This window comes from Camelina sativa, chromosome 11, assembly GCF_030686135.1.
Source record: "Camelina sativa cultivar CO46 ecotype springtype chromosome 11, ASM3068613v1".
NCBI classification, from domain to species: Eukaryota; Viridiplantae; Streptophyta; class Magnoliopsida; order Brassicales; family Brassicaceae; genus Camelina; species Camelina sativa.
In genome coordinates this window covers 17,153,468-17,168,986 of record NC_141890.1, presented here as the reverse complement: position 1 = coordinate 17,168,986, position 15,519 = coordinate 17,153,468, and the positions used below count along the sequence as shown (strand labels likewise).

At 36.6% G+C, this 15,519-nt stretch overlaps 1 protein-coding gene and 1 pseudogene across 2 annotated transcripts; one reads left to right on the top strand and one right to left on the bottom strand.

Annotated features, from left to right (window-relative positions):
• Window positions 1–654: 654 nt before the first annotated feature.
• Window positions 655–9,117, bottom strand: LOC104723649 (DNA-directed RNA polymerase V subunit 7 pseudogene; annotated as a pseudogene).
• A 755-nt stretch (window positions 9,118–9,872) lies between these two features.
• On the top strand, window positions 9,873–14,096 carry LOC104723651 (putative protein S-acyltransferase 19). 2 transcript variants are annotated; one of them, XM_010442043.3, is made up of 10 exons: window positions 9,873–10,027; window positions 10,131–10,416; window positions 10,573–10,686; window positions 10,888–11,277; window positions 11,390–11,458; window positions 11,559–11,630; window positions 11,712–11,840; window positions 11,931–12,011; window positions 12,355–12,555; window positions 12,665–14,096. In XM_010442043.3, the coding sequence occupies exons 2-10, from the start codon at window positions 10,372–10,374 to the stop codon at window positions 13,718–13,720; spliced, it is 2,157 nt and encodes a 718-aa protein (XP_010440345.1). In that variant the 5' UTR covers window positions 9,873–10,027; window positions 10,131–10,371; the 3' UTR covers window positions 13,721–14,096. The 2 variants fall into 2 exon arrangements, with proteins under 2 accessions (XP_010440345.1, XP_010440346.1); XM_010442044.3 differs by having other exon boundaries at window positions 9,886–10,027; window positions 10,134–10,416.
• The last annotated feature ends 1,423 nt before the right edge of the window (window positions 14,097–15,519 follow it).

Here is a 15,519-nt window from a genome sequence, read left to right as displayed (position 1 = left end):
CTGCTGTGATATGCAACAAACCTTTGCTATAGACGATACTCAGCAGTGCATCTCTAAGCGTAACTTTCGTCAGTCAGAAGTCTTCGAGGTTCGCAACTGGTTTCAACCACAAGAGACATCCGCACAACCAACACAAAAGATAGGGAGAGGAACTCCGACTAACCCAAACACCAACAGTGACGGTACGGTGGGCCATAAGCCACCGGAAGCACCATGAATACAGCGTTTTGGAACTGCGGGGGCTTGAAGGGGTCCCTAGTAGTTCGACGCCTAAAGGGAATTAAGGCAACTTATTCCCTGGACTTACTCTTTCTAGTCGATAATGTTGCTGTTCAGTTGGGTTATGATAATGTTAAGTGTGTTTCTCCTTTGGGAACTGGGGGTGGTTTAGCTTTACTTTGGAAGAACTCTGTTTCAGTTTGTTTCTATGATGTAAACAAGCAACTTATCGATTGCAAAATCAATAATAAAGAAGTTTCTTTCTACTTCTCTTGTGTTTATGGCCATCCTACTCGCAAATTGAGACATATACTTTGGGAACGTTTACAAAGGATATCTGCTACTAGACATGGAGAGTGGTTGATGTGTGGTGACTTTAACGAAATACTAAACTCAAATGAAAAACGTGGTGGTCCTGTTCATGAAAACTGGACTTTAGTAGATTTTCGAAACATGGTTAAGGCTTGCAAAGTCTTGGATCTCCCTTTCAAAGGAAACAATATGACTTTGGCTGGTAAAAGACGTAAACACACGGTCCAGTGTTGGTTAGATCGAGCAATGACAAACGACTAGTGGAAAGCAATTTATCCTACTTCTGAAGTTATTTACCTCGAGATGATAGAATCCGACCACTGGCCAGCTATCATCAAAATAAAACGCACTACAGACAGTGGATTTAAGCCATTTCAGTTTGATACGAGACTATGTCAAAATCCAGACTTTGGGAGTGTAGTTAAACAGAGCTGGAATGACATGGATTCCTATGATCTCACACTCTACGAGCGTATTCAGAATTGCTGAAGAGAAATTTCTGCTTGGAAACGTAATCATGGTACCAACTCTGCGCTTCGTATTAAGGAGCTTATTCAGGAAATTGACGATGCTCACACAGATGCATCTATTCCTACAGCTCAACTTCATGACCTTCGAAGATCTTTGGCAAATGCATACAAGGATGAGGAAAAATACTGGCATTTAAAGAGTCGTAACTTATGGTTGAATCATGGAGACCGGAATACCAGGTTCTTTCACGCCTCAACAAAAAACCGGATTGCAAGGAATCAACTTACTTTTATTCAGGACTCACATGGTATATTGGTTTATGGCAATAAGGATATCACCTCAGAAGCAACCAACTATTTTCATGATCTATTCACCAGTAAAATTCAGACTCTTGATCCACATGTCCTCCACAATGTACATCGAGTAGTCACGAATGAGATGAATACGAGCTTAACAAAGGAGGTATCTGACCTGGAGATTAAAACTGCACTGTTTTCCATTGGTAGAACAAAAGCTCCCGGACCGGATGGATTTAATGCAGCCTTTTACCAACAATATTGGGAGATCGTTGGACCATCAATCATACCAGAAGTTAAAGCTTTCTTCGAAACTGGAGTAATGCAACAGAACTGGAATCACACTAATATGTGTCTCATTCCAAAGATGACGGAACCAAAAACAATGAAGGACCTACGGCCCATCAGTCTATGCAATGTCACTTATAAGGTTATTTCAAAGATCCTCACAAAGTGGTTAAAAGCAGTACTACCAGATGTTGTTTCCGAAAGTCAGGCTGCCTTTATTCCTGGACGCTACATTATTGATAACATCATGATCGCCCATGAGCTACTACACTCGTTGAAAGTTCGAAAACGTTGTGCTACTTCATACATGGCGGTTAAAACAGATATAAGCAAAGCTCACGACCGTATTGAATGGAGGTTTCTCAAAGACGTGTTGGCTAAGAAGGGATTCGCCTCTGTCTGGATCAACTTGATAATGACCTGTGTATAGTCAGTAACATTTTATGTATTAGTCAATGGCAGTCCATACGGTTTGTTTTCACCAAGTCGAGGTTTGCGCCAAGGTGATCCTATATCACCTGCTCTGTTTATTCTATGTGCTGATGTACTCAGTTCTTTTATGAGTAAGGCAACCCGGGAAGGACGCATCCAGGGTATTCAAATTAGTAATGGGGGACCTCGTGTTTATCATCTACTGTTTGCTGATGACTCCCTATTTTTCATTAAAGCGGATCACCAACACAATTCTAATCTTCTGAAAATATTCAAGGAGTATGGTGAGGCTTCAGGTCAAATCATAAATTTTGACAAATCCTCTATCACTTTTGGAGACAAAGTATTTCATCATACTTGAGAGAGCATAAAACATAAATTGCAGATCCCCAATATTGGAGGTGGTGGCAAATATCTAGGATTATCGGAGCAATTTGGCCGAAAAAAGAAGGAGATGTTGTAATATATCCATACTCAAGTTACAAAAAAAACAGGTGGTTGGCAAACCAAGTTCTTATCACCCGCAGGCAAAGAAACACTCATCAAGGCTGTAGCATATGCAATGCCAGTGTTTTCGATGAATTGCTTCCAACTACCGATGGAGTTATGCTCAGAACTGGATAGGCTAGTTGCAAATTTTTGGTGGGGATCACCAAAAGACAAACGGAAGATATCTTGGGTGGCTTGGAAAAAACTCATTTCAACAAAGAAAGAAGGTGGATTAGGATTTTGTGACTTCCACCTATTCTACCAAGCACTCCTGGCTAATCATATCTAGAAAATAATTAAGAGACCGGAGAGTTTGATATATCGTCTTCTCAAGGCCAGATATTTTCGTGATAAAAATGTCTTTGATGCATCAAAAGGTCACAAACCTTCTTATGGATGGAATTCTCTTCGCTTTGGATGTGAACTATTGGCTAAAGGAATCCAATATACCATAGAAGATGGACAAAAGACAAGGATAGGAATAGACCCTTGGTTGCCAACCTCACCCCCACGTCCTCCGACTGTACTTAATGCGCATAGTCTTGAGCTACCAGTGCAACTATTGATTGATCAGGCCACCAACCAATGGGACGAGGATAAGCTAGCCACATATATTGACCCGAACGACCATTATCTTATACGGAAGATATATCTCCCTCAGATAGATGCGTCAGATGCCTATCTCTGGAGCCTCACATCAGATGGTCTGTACAATGTGAAATCTGGTTATTGGCAGGCTCTAGCCTTGACAAGAAATGAAGACACACCTAAAGCTCCACTAGCTACTAAGCCAAATATTTCTGCCAATATTTGGAATTCGGATAATAGTCCAAAACTAAAACATTTCTTGTGGAGACTGGCTTCTCGAGCAATAGGAGTTGCTGATAATCTACGACGAAGAAACATCCTTGTCAACCTGTACTGCTCCACCTGCTGTATAGAATTTGAGACAAGTGAACATATATTTTTCTCATGTTCTAGGACTATTGCGATATGGAGAACACTAAGTATCCCTACTACCATGTTAGCAGATTCGACTATTGCCTACGATGACAAACTGAGGTACCTCTTAAATCTTCATCAGGACACTAGCCTCCCTAAAATCACTAGGTATGCTCCGTTCTGGTTGCTGTTTCACATCTGGAAAAGTCATAACAACCTGGTATTCAGTCACAAATTGATTGATCAAAATGTCATCAACACACAAGCACTTACTGATGCAAATGAATGGCTTTCCAATACGTCATCACAAACAGTCCAAGTTCATGGGGGTCACAGATCCAGCCCACGAGGTGAGAAATGGAAACCACCAGACCAAGGATGGGTTAAATGTAACTACGATACCTCACACCATGAAGGTGACAGAGATTCAGGCTTAGGATGGATCCTCCGCAATACAACTGGTGCATTCCTTGAAGCCGGCATGGGAAAATTCCATGGACGCGCTACCATTGAAGAATCAGAATGTACAACACTTATTTGGGCAATTCAATCATCATGGGGTTTAGGATATCGTTCTGTAGAATTTGAAGGCGATAATTCCACTATTATCAAGCTCATCAATACTAAGATGACAAATCCTCGCCTGCAACACTATCTGAATATGATCATGGCCGCCATACGGTTCTCTTTCACATATCGAGAGCAGAATACATGTGCAAATATTCTAAGTAAAGCGGCAGTCGCTAGTACCCAACTATATGCCTTGTATAATGTATGTCCAATGTTTTTGTATTTTGTTGTGAACTCAGACCTTAATTTTGGTCCTAAATAAAGTCATTGGAAGGAAAAAAAAATACATGTTGTTAACTTAACTTATTTGATATCAGACTAAAATACACAAAGACCAACCTGTAAAAAGCTAAATAATCATATTTTTGTAAACTCTAACCCGCTCAATAATATGATCTGCAAGAATATTTTTTTAGCAAGTTAAAGTATTTAAAATATTTAAATTATATATACTAATTTCTTTTAGAATTACTTTAAGTATGTTTTTTGGATACTAAAAATAAATAACTTCAACTTTTGATATTTATTCACATGGCAATAGTTTAATTATTTGAATTATACAAATAAAAGTTTACTTTGCCAAATATACTTCTGAATTAATAATAGGGGAGTAACCAATGCCCTATGCGCGAGCGCGACCAACTGTAATTAATAAAAAATAGTCATCTGCTAAATATATTTCCTTTTAACATATAAAAATATAAATATCTATATATATATATATAATATTTTAAAAGTATATTGATGCATTATTTTTAACATTAGTTTTTAATATTTAGTAGATACCCCCTCCCCCTCCCAAAAAAAAATCAAAATCCTCCAAAAAAAATTAATTCAATACCTTGCCCCCCTAAAGTTTTTGGAGGATTTTGATTAAAATCTCATATTATTTAATACTTTTTTAGTTAAAAAATAGGGATGAAAAAGCACAAAGATGTAATTTTGAGAGATTTCAAAAAATATATATATAAAAATAAGATGACATAAAATTGCAGAAATAATAACTCATCATCGATCCTATCATCTTCTTCTTCCACATCATGTTCTTCAGTTTTTGAAGAATTGATGCAAGATCGTAAGCGAGTTCTCTATATAGAAATAACTAATCTCTATAAATAAATTAATTTATATTAACTATTTAACAAAATGACCAAATTTAATTGACTTCACTATAACTAATTTTCCTATTACTAGAAAATGTTTCATACATTTTAAAGTAAAAACTGAAACTAAATTAATTTATGATAGTCTAATTTAAAAATAAAGTAGATTTTCTAATATATGAAACACTCACATTATATTTAATAATCATAAATAATTTTTAATTTATATTTATTATTTTAAAGTTACAGTTTGACTGTCTTTAAAACATATGTACTGAAATAAAATAAATAAACAGAATGGTATCATAACATAATTTCTTTATCACCTAATGTAATAACAGAAAAAAATAGTTTCAAAATTTAATTTATTGTTAATCATAGTATCTATTTTAAAATGATCAGAAATAGAGATAATATATAGAAAATAAAAAAAACTATTCAATTTGACACACTTTTATTTTCATGAATGTTTATTAAAAAGGAGTTAAACTTAGAGTATAAGATACTTGTTTTGTGATATTATTTTAATAAATTATTTTAATATTGATTTATCGTATTTAAAATTATTTGTTGTTAGCTATTACTTTTAGGTGACAGTGAAATTAATATATAGGACAACATAAAATTATATAATAAAGTAATTAAGTAAGGTCTTACACTTTTCTTTCTAGACTACTCTTCAGTTTTTTATTTTCCAAAAAAAGCAAATATAGATATAAATATAATTTATCTTAACTATTTTGAAAATATTGTGTTGACTGAAGTTTTATAAGGTTTAGAACATGTGGTGAAATTGCTACTAAGTGACTGTAATAGATGAGACATGAATACAGAGATACATCATAGATGTCTCAATGATGGTGCAATAGTTAAGACAAAGACAAACAAAACTAACACAGAGGATGAAGTATTACTTTATATAAATGCTGGTAAAGCTGATACAGAGGATGAATTATTACTTGATACATATGTTGGTAGAGCAAAGCAAAAGTAGCACTTGGTAATTGTGCTGACATAGTAATTGTCACAAATTAGAGAATATGTTGTGTTGAATCAAGGAACATGCAATTAGATATACCAGAGGATGTATCAAACGTCTGAAGCAGTTCTTGTACTAGTTTTGACGCTAATACAAGAAGTAGTATAAGAAGCTGAATTGAAGAATTTGAAGTACAAAAGGTTAAAGCCGACTTGGACAAGCCAAGTGGCGGGTGCTGAGCTGGATGAACATCTTGTCTTGAATGGAAGATTCAAGATGTGATCATTGAGAAAAACTTTCATATTTGTTGTATAATAAGAAAATTGTTAACCCTAGGGGTTGTGCAATTGTTAATCTCACAATTCCTATTTGTTGTATAATAGGAACTTTCCTATTTGTTTTATAATAGGAAAGTTGTCAATCTTATGGGTTGTGCAATTGATATAAATACCTTCATGAAGACTTGCGCGCTTCAAGGTAGTTTGAAGAGATGCACACAAGATGTGTCCACAAGAAATCCTATACGACATATCGCCTCATCAACAAGATAGAGAGATCTTTTGATAGTTTATTCATCTAGAAAAGAATGATAAGTATAGTAGTGCTTTAAGCATTGTGCTTGTATCATATGCAGTTGTAATTGCTATCTTGTTCTAGTGAATTTGTTGTGAACTAGGTCCCGATGATATAGGAAAAATTGAATGTCGTGAACAAAGCTCGAGTGTTATTTACTTTATACTCACACAAACTCGAAATTGATTATACACGTAAGTAGACTTAGCCACAAATATGTGCTTTCATATGTAACAAAAACTCCAAATATAATTAGTTTTGCTGTAAGTAATGGTTCTATTATTATAAAAATATATTGTTTAAATAATTTCAACAATACATTGTAACCACAAATATTTAGTAACATATACTTAACTTTTCTCTCTATCTCATCATGAGCCTTTTATGAAACAATATATAACATGTATAAATTATAATATTATATTGTAGTTGAACGTAGTTTTATGAAAATTATTTTGCAAGACATATATAATTGAATAGAAACTTCGATCTCTATTTCAAGTTAATACATAAATTAAAATGCATATATAACCCATGCGATATATAAAAGATATAAACCTCGACTATGTAGATATATTGGCTTAATTTGATTAACTTTGGTTAGAGATCTTTCTTGTTGATGACTTCCGGTTGGAGTTTGGTTGGAGTTATATGTCCTTTATAAAACTACTCGATCGAGTATATGTCTTTACTGGCTAATCTTGTCTGTTTAAAGTTTGGTAGCTAACCAGTAACCAGGAAAAAAAAGTAATCATAGAAATCATTTTGAGTATTACAAACACAAGCATATGATGATATGACCAAAAACTATATATTGAACAATTTTAAAATCCAAACGATGTCTATTCCTTTAATCACCGAAATTGAAACTTGGTACGCTACATCCACTTCGTTTCAATCACCAAAATTCTAACCGTAGTCTCAACCTGAATCCAAGACATCTTCTCATTCACAAAGATCGTATTCAAGAAACATATGAAAACAGCAGGAAGATAAGAGAGACGCACAGTATAGGGGGAAGGAGCTCCAGGACAAGAATGAATATTAACCAATTAATACCCTGCAATCCATGAAACCAAACTTTGTATCTTTTTGTTTAGGGTCTTAGACCTGCCAAGCAAGCGCACCTGTCATGGTAAAGGTCATATGCATCCCCTTCTTTTCAGTTTGGAAGCCCAAACAAGAAAGTAAATCTATGGAGATAGATTCAAGTTCCTTCTTTTCAAAAACTCAACGAGGGACGTTGATTAGAATCAAGAGAGTTGATGTTTAGAGGGTCAACGAGATTTGATGATGAGATCAACGAGAGTTGATTAAGATCAACAGACTTGATAATCAGATACTCCACTTATACGCGTAGCCGTAGGGTCATATTATTTAGGGTCTTAGACCTGCCAAGCAAGCAGAAAACAAAGCGATATTCGACGGAATTCCAGTCGGCTATTTCTGATAGATTTTCGAATGATATATGACGAGATTTGAACCGTCGTAATCTGTTGGTAATCCGTCGGACAATACCAACGGGATTTAGTCCGTTGGGAATTTTGGACCATATCCCGACAGAATCCTAACAGACAATGTCCGTTAGAAAGTTTCGTCGGAACACTGTCGTTATTCCGCCGGTCATATGTTACCGTTATTAAAGTTTTTTGAAAATTGTCGGTGATCCATCGATCTTCCGTTGACAATAATTTAAAAAGTAAATTATAAAAATTTTAATATATTAAACCTGAAAAAAAAATCATAAGTCCGTTGATAATCTGTCGGGAAGTCATGATGGATTCCCAACGACCTTACGAGTTTTCCCGACGGGTTGCCAACGGATATGGCCGTCGGTTTGCGGCTGTGAAATTCATAACTCCGAGAAAACTCGTAAGGCCGTTGGGAATCCATCATGACTTCCCGACAAATTCATACCTAAATTAGACCAGCCTTTCCTGTTACATTTAAAGATCATTGTTTTTGTTAGTTGAACGACTTGAAAAAACAAAAAGCCACCGTGGGATGTACTTGTAATCAGGGATCTAGACATCTTATTATTCATGAAGATCGGGTTCTCTCCTGGGATGTACTTGTAATCCGGCATCTTCGTGTATGAGAGGTAAACATTTTCGATAGGACCACACCTCATGAACACACCGTGGTTCAGAACCTTGTGCACCACACCGTGAATTATCTCTCCTTTAAAGATCTTGAAAGGCATTCCCCTGAACACCACCGGGAACAGAACTTCACCCGTGTGCTCCCTGATTTTGCCTTCTCCAGTCTTGTCCAGATTTGTCACTGCCACGTAGTAGCCAAGCTCCTTGGTTGCTTTCTTGGAAGCAAATGCGTCTAGTAACTCTACGAGTATAGCTCTCTTTAAAATCAGCCCTTTCGCGTCCATGTTTTAGCTGCAATCATCACGTTCCATTGTAACTTGACTTTGATAAACATTTTTCAACCTTCAAAACCAAAACCAAAAACATTGTCAAATAGGAACATAAAGGAACAAAATCATACATCCAAATATGCATACCAAAAAAAGGAACATTCTTCTTTCTTTATGTCATTTTTTCCCATTTACATAAAAACTTATAACCGGATATTGGAAGATATTTTTTTCCTCCTAGTAGCAAAAGATTAACATAACAACTGTCCATGTCAAATATGAACTGGACTCATAGGAATGAAAACTACACAATTGTCAATCACTCAGTGAAAAGTTCTCTATGGTCTTTAAAGTCTTTAAATCTATCCACAAAAACATACTAAACCCTAAAAAGTTCTCAAAGATAAGAAGTGTTGTTCCCACATCATTATAACAACAACAACAACAAAACAAGGAAAGATTTTTAGATATGGGTAATTAAAAAAAAATGTGAACTTTGTAAGATTAAAGTTACCTCGTTAGCGCTAGGATGAATAGATCCAAAATGTAAACTTCTTTTTTGGCTTTGGCTTAGCAAATTTAGCATAACAAAAAAAGTACTCATACATCCAAAAGTTCTATAAATTCATTTTGTCTTTATAAAAAAAAATCCAAATTATAAATATACAAAATATTCTGACCCAAAAACAAGAAAACACAAAGTCTATATCAATATTCTCTTTTAATCATTACACATAGTTTCTTTCTATCTTTCTAAAATTTACAAAAAAAAAAAAAAAAAGAGAAAATATCCTAGTAGACACGTCAGCAGAGAATACAGCTTTGGTACTACTAACCAGTAACCACTTTCATTTGTCCGTCTCGCACTCTTTTAGCCTGTCAACGCTTTTCTATTTTGTCTTTTTTTTCTCTCTTCTTCTTAAAAACATTCTCTCTTCTTCTTCCTTCTCCAGCTACTTTGGTCTTCCGCCATGGCTACCCTGTAAGTTTCTTCTTTTTCTTCCTATTATTCGAGTATAGATATATTTGGCTAATTATGAAATTGCTTAGCTCATCTCTAATATTTACATTTAATTTATTTACAGCAGTCTACTTTCCTCTTTCGTCACTTGACTATGACTGACCTACCATATATTTAGAGAGAGACGAAGACAAAAAAGATATTTTCTCAGCTGGGTTTCCCTTTTATTCTTCTGGGTTCCACGATACTGCGAGCAAAATTGTATCTTTTTCACGATTTGCGGCGGCGTTAGGGTTTCGCTTTTGGATTTTGTGATTCTTGAAGTAGTAAGGTTTTTATTTTGGGGGGGGGGGGGGATAGCAAAAATGGTGAGGAAACATGGTTGGCAACTTCCTGCTCACAAATTTCAGGTCTTTATTTCCCAACCTTCTCTACAATTTTAGATATATCATTTGATTCTCTCTGCATTGTGCTTCTTTGTCCACGAATTTGAGTTTTAGTTGATTTGTTTCTTCTGATGCGTTTTGCTTAATGAAATTTGTGGTCTTTTGTGAACTTTTGTGCAGGTGGTTGCGATTACGGTGTTCTGCTTGTTGGCTGTTGCATACTATGCTTTCTTCGCTCCTTTTGTTGGAGGACGCATCTGGGAGTATATTCTTCTTGGTGTTTACTCTCCTGTGGTATGTAACCTTATTCCCTCAAGCTGTGGTTTTATGATTCAGGCTCGTTGTTGGGTTTAGATCACTTTAGGCAATGACATTGAACTGATAAAGAGTTAGGGGACAAGGCAGATTAGGTGGCTAACCGGGTTTATTTGATGCTTTTGTAACGAGACAATCATATCTGACGCTCTTATGCTGCTTTATGTCATGTGTTTGCAGGCTCTTGTTGTTTTCATTCTTTATGTTCGGTGTACTGCGATCAATCCTGCAGATCCAGGGATCATGTCGGAATTCGAAAGAGGTGCAAACAGAGGTGATGACTTACCTGCTGCCAAAGATATCTCGAGAAAATTTGATGAAATGGGCAGCCAGCTGCAGTCTTCTCCTTCTGTTGCCTCGAGGACTTCTACTTTACCTGCAAACTCTAGCGTGAAGGGATCTGTTGGAGATGCTCAGAGAGTGGAAGCTACTCAGAAAAAATCTTGCTTTAATCCTTTGGCGATATGCTGTGGCGTGTTTGTTTATGAAGATTGTCGCGGCAAGGAAGAGAGCGATGAACAGCAGGGGGACAGGGAAGAAGCCCTGTTTTGTACGTTGTGCAATGCTGAGGTATTATGTTTACAATTGCTTTAGTTCTTTGCTTTTGGAAGCTACATCTAATGCATAAATATTTCATGTGCATATGTATGTTCTTAATATTCATTTGTGTTCTCTGTCACAGGTCCGTAAGTTCAGCAAGCATTGTCGAAGTTGCGACAAATGTGTAGATTGTTTCGATCATCATTGCCGGGTAAATTTCTTACATGACAATTGACTGTTTCTTGGAACTTATTGACTAGCGGTTTATGGGTGTGATCAAATAATGACACAGCTGTATTTAAATGTAACAGTGGCTTAACAATTGTGTTGGTCGCAAGAATTATATGACGTTTATATCACTGATGGCTGTCAGTCTTCTCTGGGTACGTATATTCTCCTGATATGCTATTTCTTAAGCTCACTGTTTTCTTAGCCAGTAATTAATAATATTTTCTCCTTCTCAGCTCCTTATTGAAGCAGGAGTTGGAATTGCAGTTATAGTGCGTGTATTTGTTAATAAGAAGGACATGGAAACTGAAATCGTCAATAGACTTGGGAATGGATTTTCTCGCGCACCTTTTGCTACGGTTGTTGTAAGTGTTCTTAGTGTAAGGCTGTGGCAGTTGCAATAGGGTTAGCATCTATCGTTGATGTTCCTGATTTTTTTCTTACAATTTATGTAGGGTGTCTGTACTGCTGTTTCCATGCTGGCATTGTTTCCTCTGGGTGAACTTTTCTTTTTCCACATGCTCCTCATTAAAAAGGTGAGTATGGAAGAAGTCAATATCGCTTTTATATGCTTGTAATGTATTTGCTTTATTGGTATGAATCTTGGTAAGAAAGTATAAAAAGAATTCATTGTTATTTTAATCATGTAGTCAACATGGTTCCCAAAATAATTGAGTAGCACATGAAAATGCATGATCTTCATAGTTGTGAAATAGAATTTGTTTCCCTTCATGATTAAGTCCATATGATCCATTCCTCTGACTCGTCTCACTGCTTTAAAGATGTGGTATATAATATATGTCCTCTACTTTGTTTGTAATTGGGCTGATCACATGTTCTAAGCGATGTGAACTCATTTTTCTTGTGTAACACCAATAGGGAATTACAACTTATGAGTATGTTGTGGCAATGAGAGCGATGAGCGAGGCACCAGCTGGAGCTTCTGTTGATGAGGAACTTCCTAACGTGCTGTATTCTCCCTCTGGATCTGCCACGACTGGCTTTAGTGGTGGAAGCTCCCTCGGTTTACCTTACAAGGGTGCCTGGTGCACTCCTCCTAGAGTATTTGTTGATTATCAGGTATCATTTGCTTTTCCAAGAGCTCTAGTTAGACAATTTTCATAGAGCTTCCACTAGGTTTCTGTTTAGTTATAATATGTCTGCTTGGTACTTGTTATCTATGTTACAGGACGAAGTGATTCCTCATTTGGACCCCAGAATGATTCCATCGACTGTAGATCCAGATGCAACTGAATCAGCAGAGAGGGGCAACAAGATTCCAAAGAGACCTGTCAAAATTAGTGCTTGGAAGCTTGCAAAGTTGAATTCAAATGAAGCTACTAGGGCAGCAGCCAGAGCCAGAGCATCCTCATCTGTCCTTAGACCAATAGAAAACCGTCATTTGCATGATGATGAACTTAGTTCCAGGAGTGGCACCATCAGTGTTGTCAGCAGTGTAAGCACAGATGCAAATGGGGGTGTGTTGAGTAAAGAGATGAGAAACAATGATCCAAGGTTTTCTCATTCTAGAAACTCTTTTGCTCCAAGCCAAGGTAGTCGGGACGATTACGAGACAGGGACTCACAGTATGAGCAGTTTCAGCAGTCCAAGTCATGTTCACGAGACTGTCTCACTTAGTCCTCTCCCCCAGTATCATACAGCTGGCCACCGCTTCACTGCAGCGGCTGTGTCGAATTCTTCCCGGCCACCTCTTAATCCAGCAACCAATCACATGCTCCACTCAACCTTTGATGAAAAGATAATGCAAAAAGGAAACCATCCTGATCCACTGCTTCTCCCTGCTCCTGCCGCTTCTCTTCTGAGAGATGTGAGAAGAACATCAGTTGTTTGGGACCAAGAAGCCGGCAGATATATATCAGTTCCTGCAACAACATCTGAACCAAAAACCAGATTGTCCTCACAGAACCAGCCCATTCCTAGCTCACACATTGGTAACACTCAGAATCCAAGACCAGTTGTTCTTCCACCTCAAGATTCTTCTTCATCTGGAAAGGCTCCACATCCGCAGCAGCAAGGAGAGAGGCTGACGTATACAGGTGACTCAATCTTCTTTGGAGGCCCCTTGGTAAATATCCCGAATAGAGATAGCCTAAGACACGAAGGAGACTCGGGAAGAGAGGGACAAGACAGAATAACATTGACATTGCCTCGGGAAGCTAGATTCAAAAGAGACACAACCTCAAACCAACTTCCAGTGTTTGCTCCTGTGGGTACCCGCAAGTAAAACCATCACTCTTTCAAGGCTTTGATCTCGCCGATATAAGGACTGACAGAACAAGGACAGGTAGCGGCTTGAGGGCCAAAACCGATGGAGTTAGCTTAACGGTTGCAGGAAAGTCTCTGGGATTGATATGATTGTGTGAATCTCTTGGATTGGTTTGCAGATGAGTTGATGAGGTAGAAAGTAGAATCCTTTGTGATAATTTCTTCTCCCACGGGTTCGATATTCTTAGCCAGATATGACTCTTCACAATTCGCTTTTTAGAACCAATATTTGTTGTATAACTCCATGAATCTCTAACCTCTTCCTCTTATTGTCATCTTTTATTTTTTTTTTAAAATCCAGAAAATTGAGTAATCTATTGTTCTATCTCCAAAAATATAAGAGTGAACTTTTGCTTACATATATGAACAAAGTAGACCACGCTGAAAATGAAAATCTACTGTTGGCGCCAACGCGGAAACCACTCGGTAGACGGCCCCGGCTGCCAAACCAACAGAAACGACGATGACTTTCTTTTTTTTTGAGTTATATAGTTTTGACTTTTAAAAATCGGTGAATTTTGTTTTAATATTAACCGAGAACCAAACCGAAATTTATTTGATTGATTTCGATGACCTTCAAATTTACTTTGGTTAACCAATAAGCAATAACCAAAATAACCGAACGGAAGTACCATGCCTACTCAAATCCTTACTGCGTGTTTATACTTTATACTAGGTTTTACCCCGTGGTATACCACGGGTCTATTATATTGTTAATGGTTGTAGGTAGAGTTTTGTAGAAACTCTTGATTCGCAAGTTGAGAATATATATTTTACGATTTGTTAGTTATGATTTAGGAATGAATGATCTGGCATATTCTTATTATGATTCTCAATTGATATTATTGGATTAATAGTGTACATTTAAAGCTAATAAGATCTTACCAAATATGTAATCGTTTATTAAACGCAAATTAGATATTTTCTAAGATGTACTCATCTTGAATTAGTTGCTATATTATAGGGATGTGATTAAGAGGATGTGATTACATAATTTGGGTTATCAATTCTTTTTGTCAAACTCGGTCCAAAAAATTCGGCATGCAAATTAGAGCTTTCCTAAGATACAATGGGCATTAATTGGATGTAATTAAGTATGCTATGGATTAAAAACCGGTCCAAAATATTCGGCAATCTTAAGGAGGATCCAAATAATTGAATCGGTTATAATTTTAGTTAAAAACCCGACCCGAAGTTGGCAAAAAGTGATGGCACCCTATTGTACTCCAAAAATGTACTCCGAGCTCTATATGTGGATATACTTGTTTGGTTACAATGCAATCACCAGAGGTTCTTAAGGAGGATCTAATGAGTTCACCAGAAGTTCTTAAGCTCCGATTTGAAAGATAGAACAACTGCAGCAGTAGATTTGAGGTAGTAATGTTTGTAAAACTTCCATGGAAGAGTCTCTGCGAGATAAATTTTGCATGACACTACAAGAAATATGGACATTACTAGCACACGAAAAATGCTACTAAAGGGTTTTCGTAGTGCATTTGAAAAACCTGTATAATGAGCAGCTATAGTAGACCCCCACTACCATAGCATTTTTTACGCGGTATGATAGATTGATCTATTATAGCGCTAATACTCCGCTATTTAATATTATTAACTAGCGCTTAATTCGTGCTATTATGTTTGTTTTTATAGCAAACATTTTGTGTTGTGTAAGTGCTATAGACTATTGTTTTGTATCATGTTATTTGTGCTATAAAATATTGTTTTGTTTTGGTAATGCTGCTGTAATGTATATTATTA

Bases quoted from the DNA above. Each gene is read 5' to 3' on its own strand.
- LOC104723651 (XM_010442043.3), top strand. From the start codon at position 10,372: ATGGTGAGGAAACATGGTTGGCAACTTCCTGCTCACAAATTTCAG. The intron at 11,278-11,389 runs GTATTATGTTTA...TCTCTGTCACAG, and splicing joins GTACGTTGTGCAATGCTGAG to GTCCGTAAGTTCAGCAAGCA. The intron at 11,841-11,930 runs GTAAGTGTTCTT...CAATTTATGTAG, and splicing joins CACCTTTTGCTACGGTTGTT to GGTGTCTGTACTGCTGTTTC.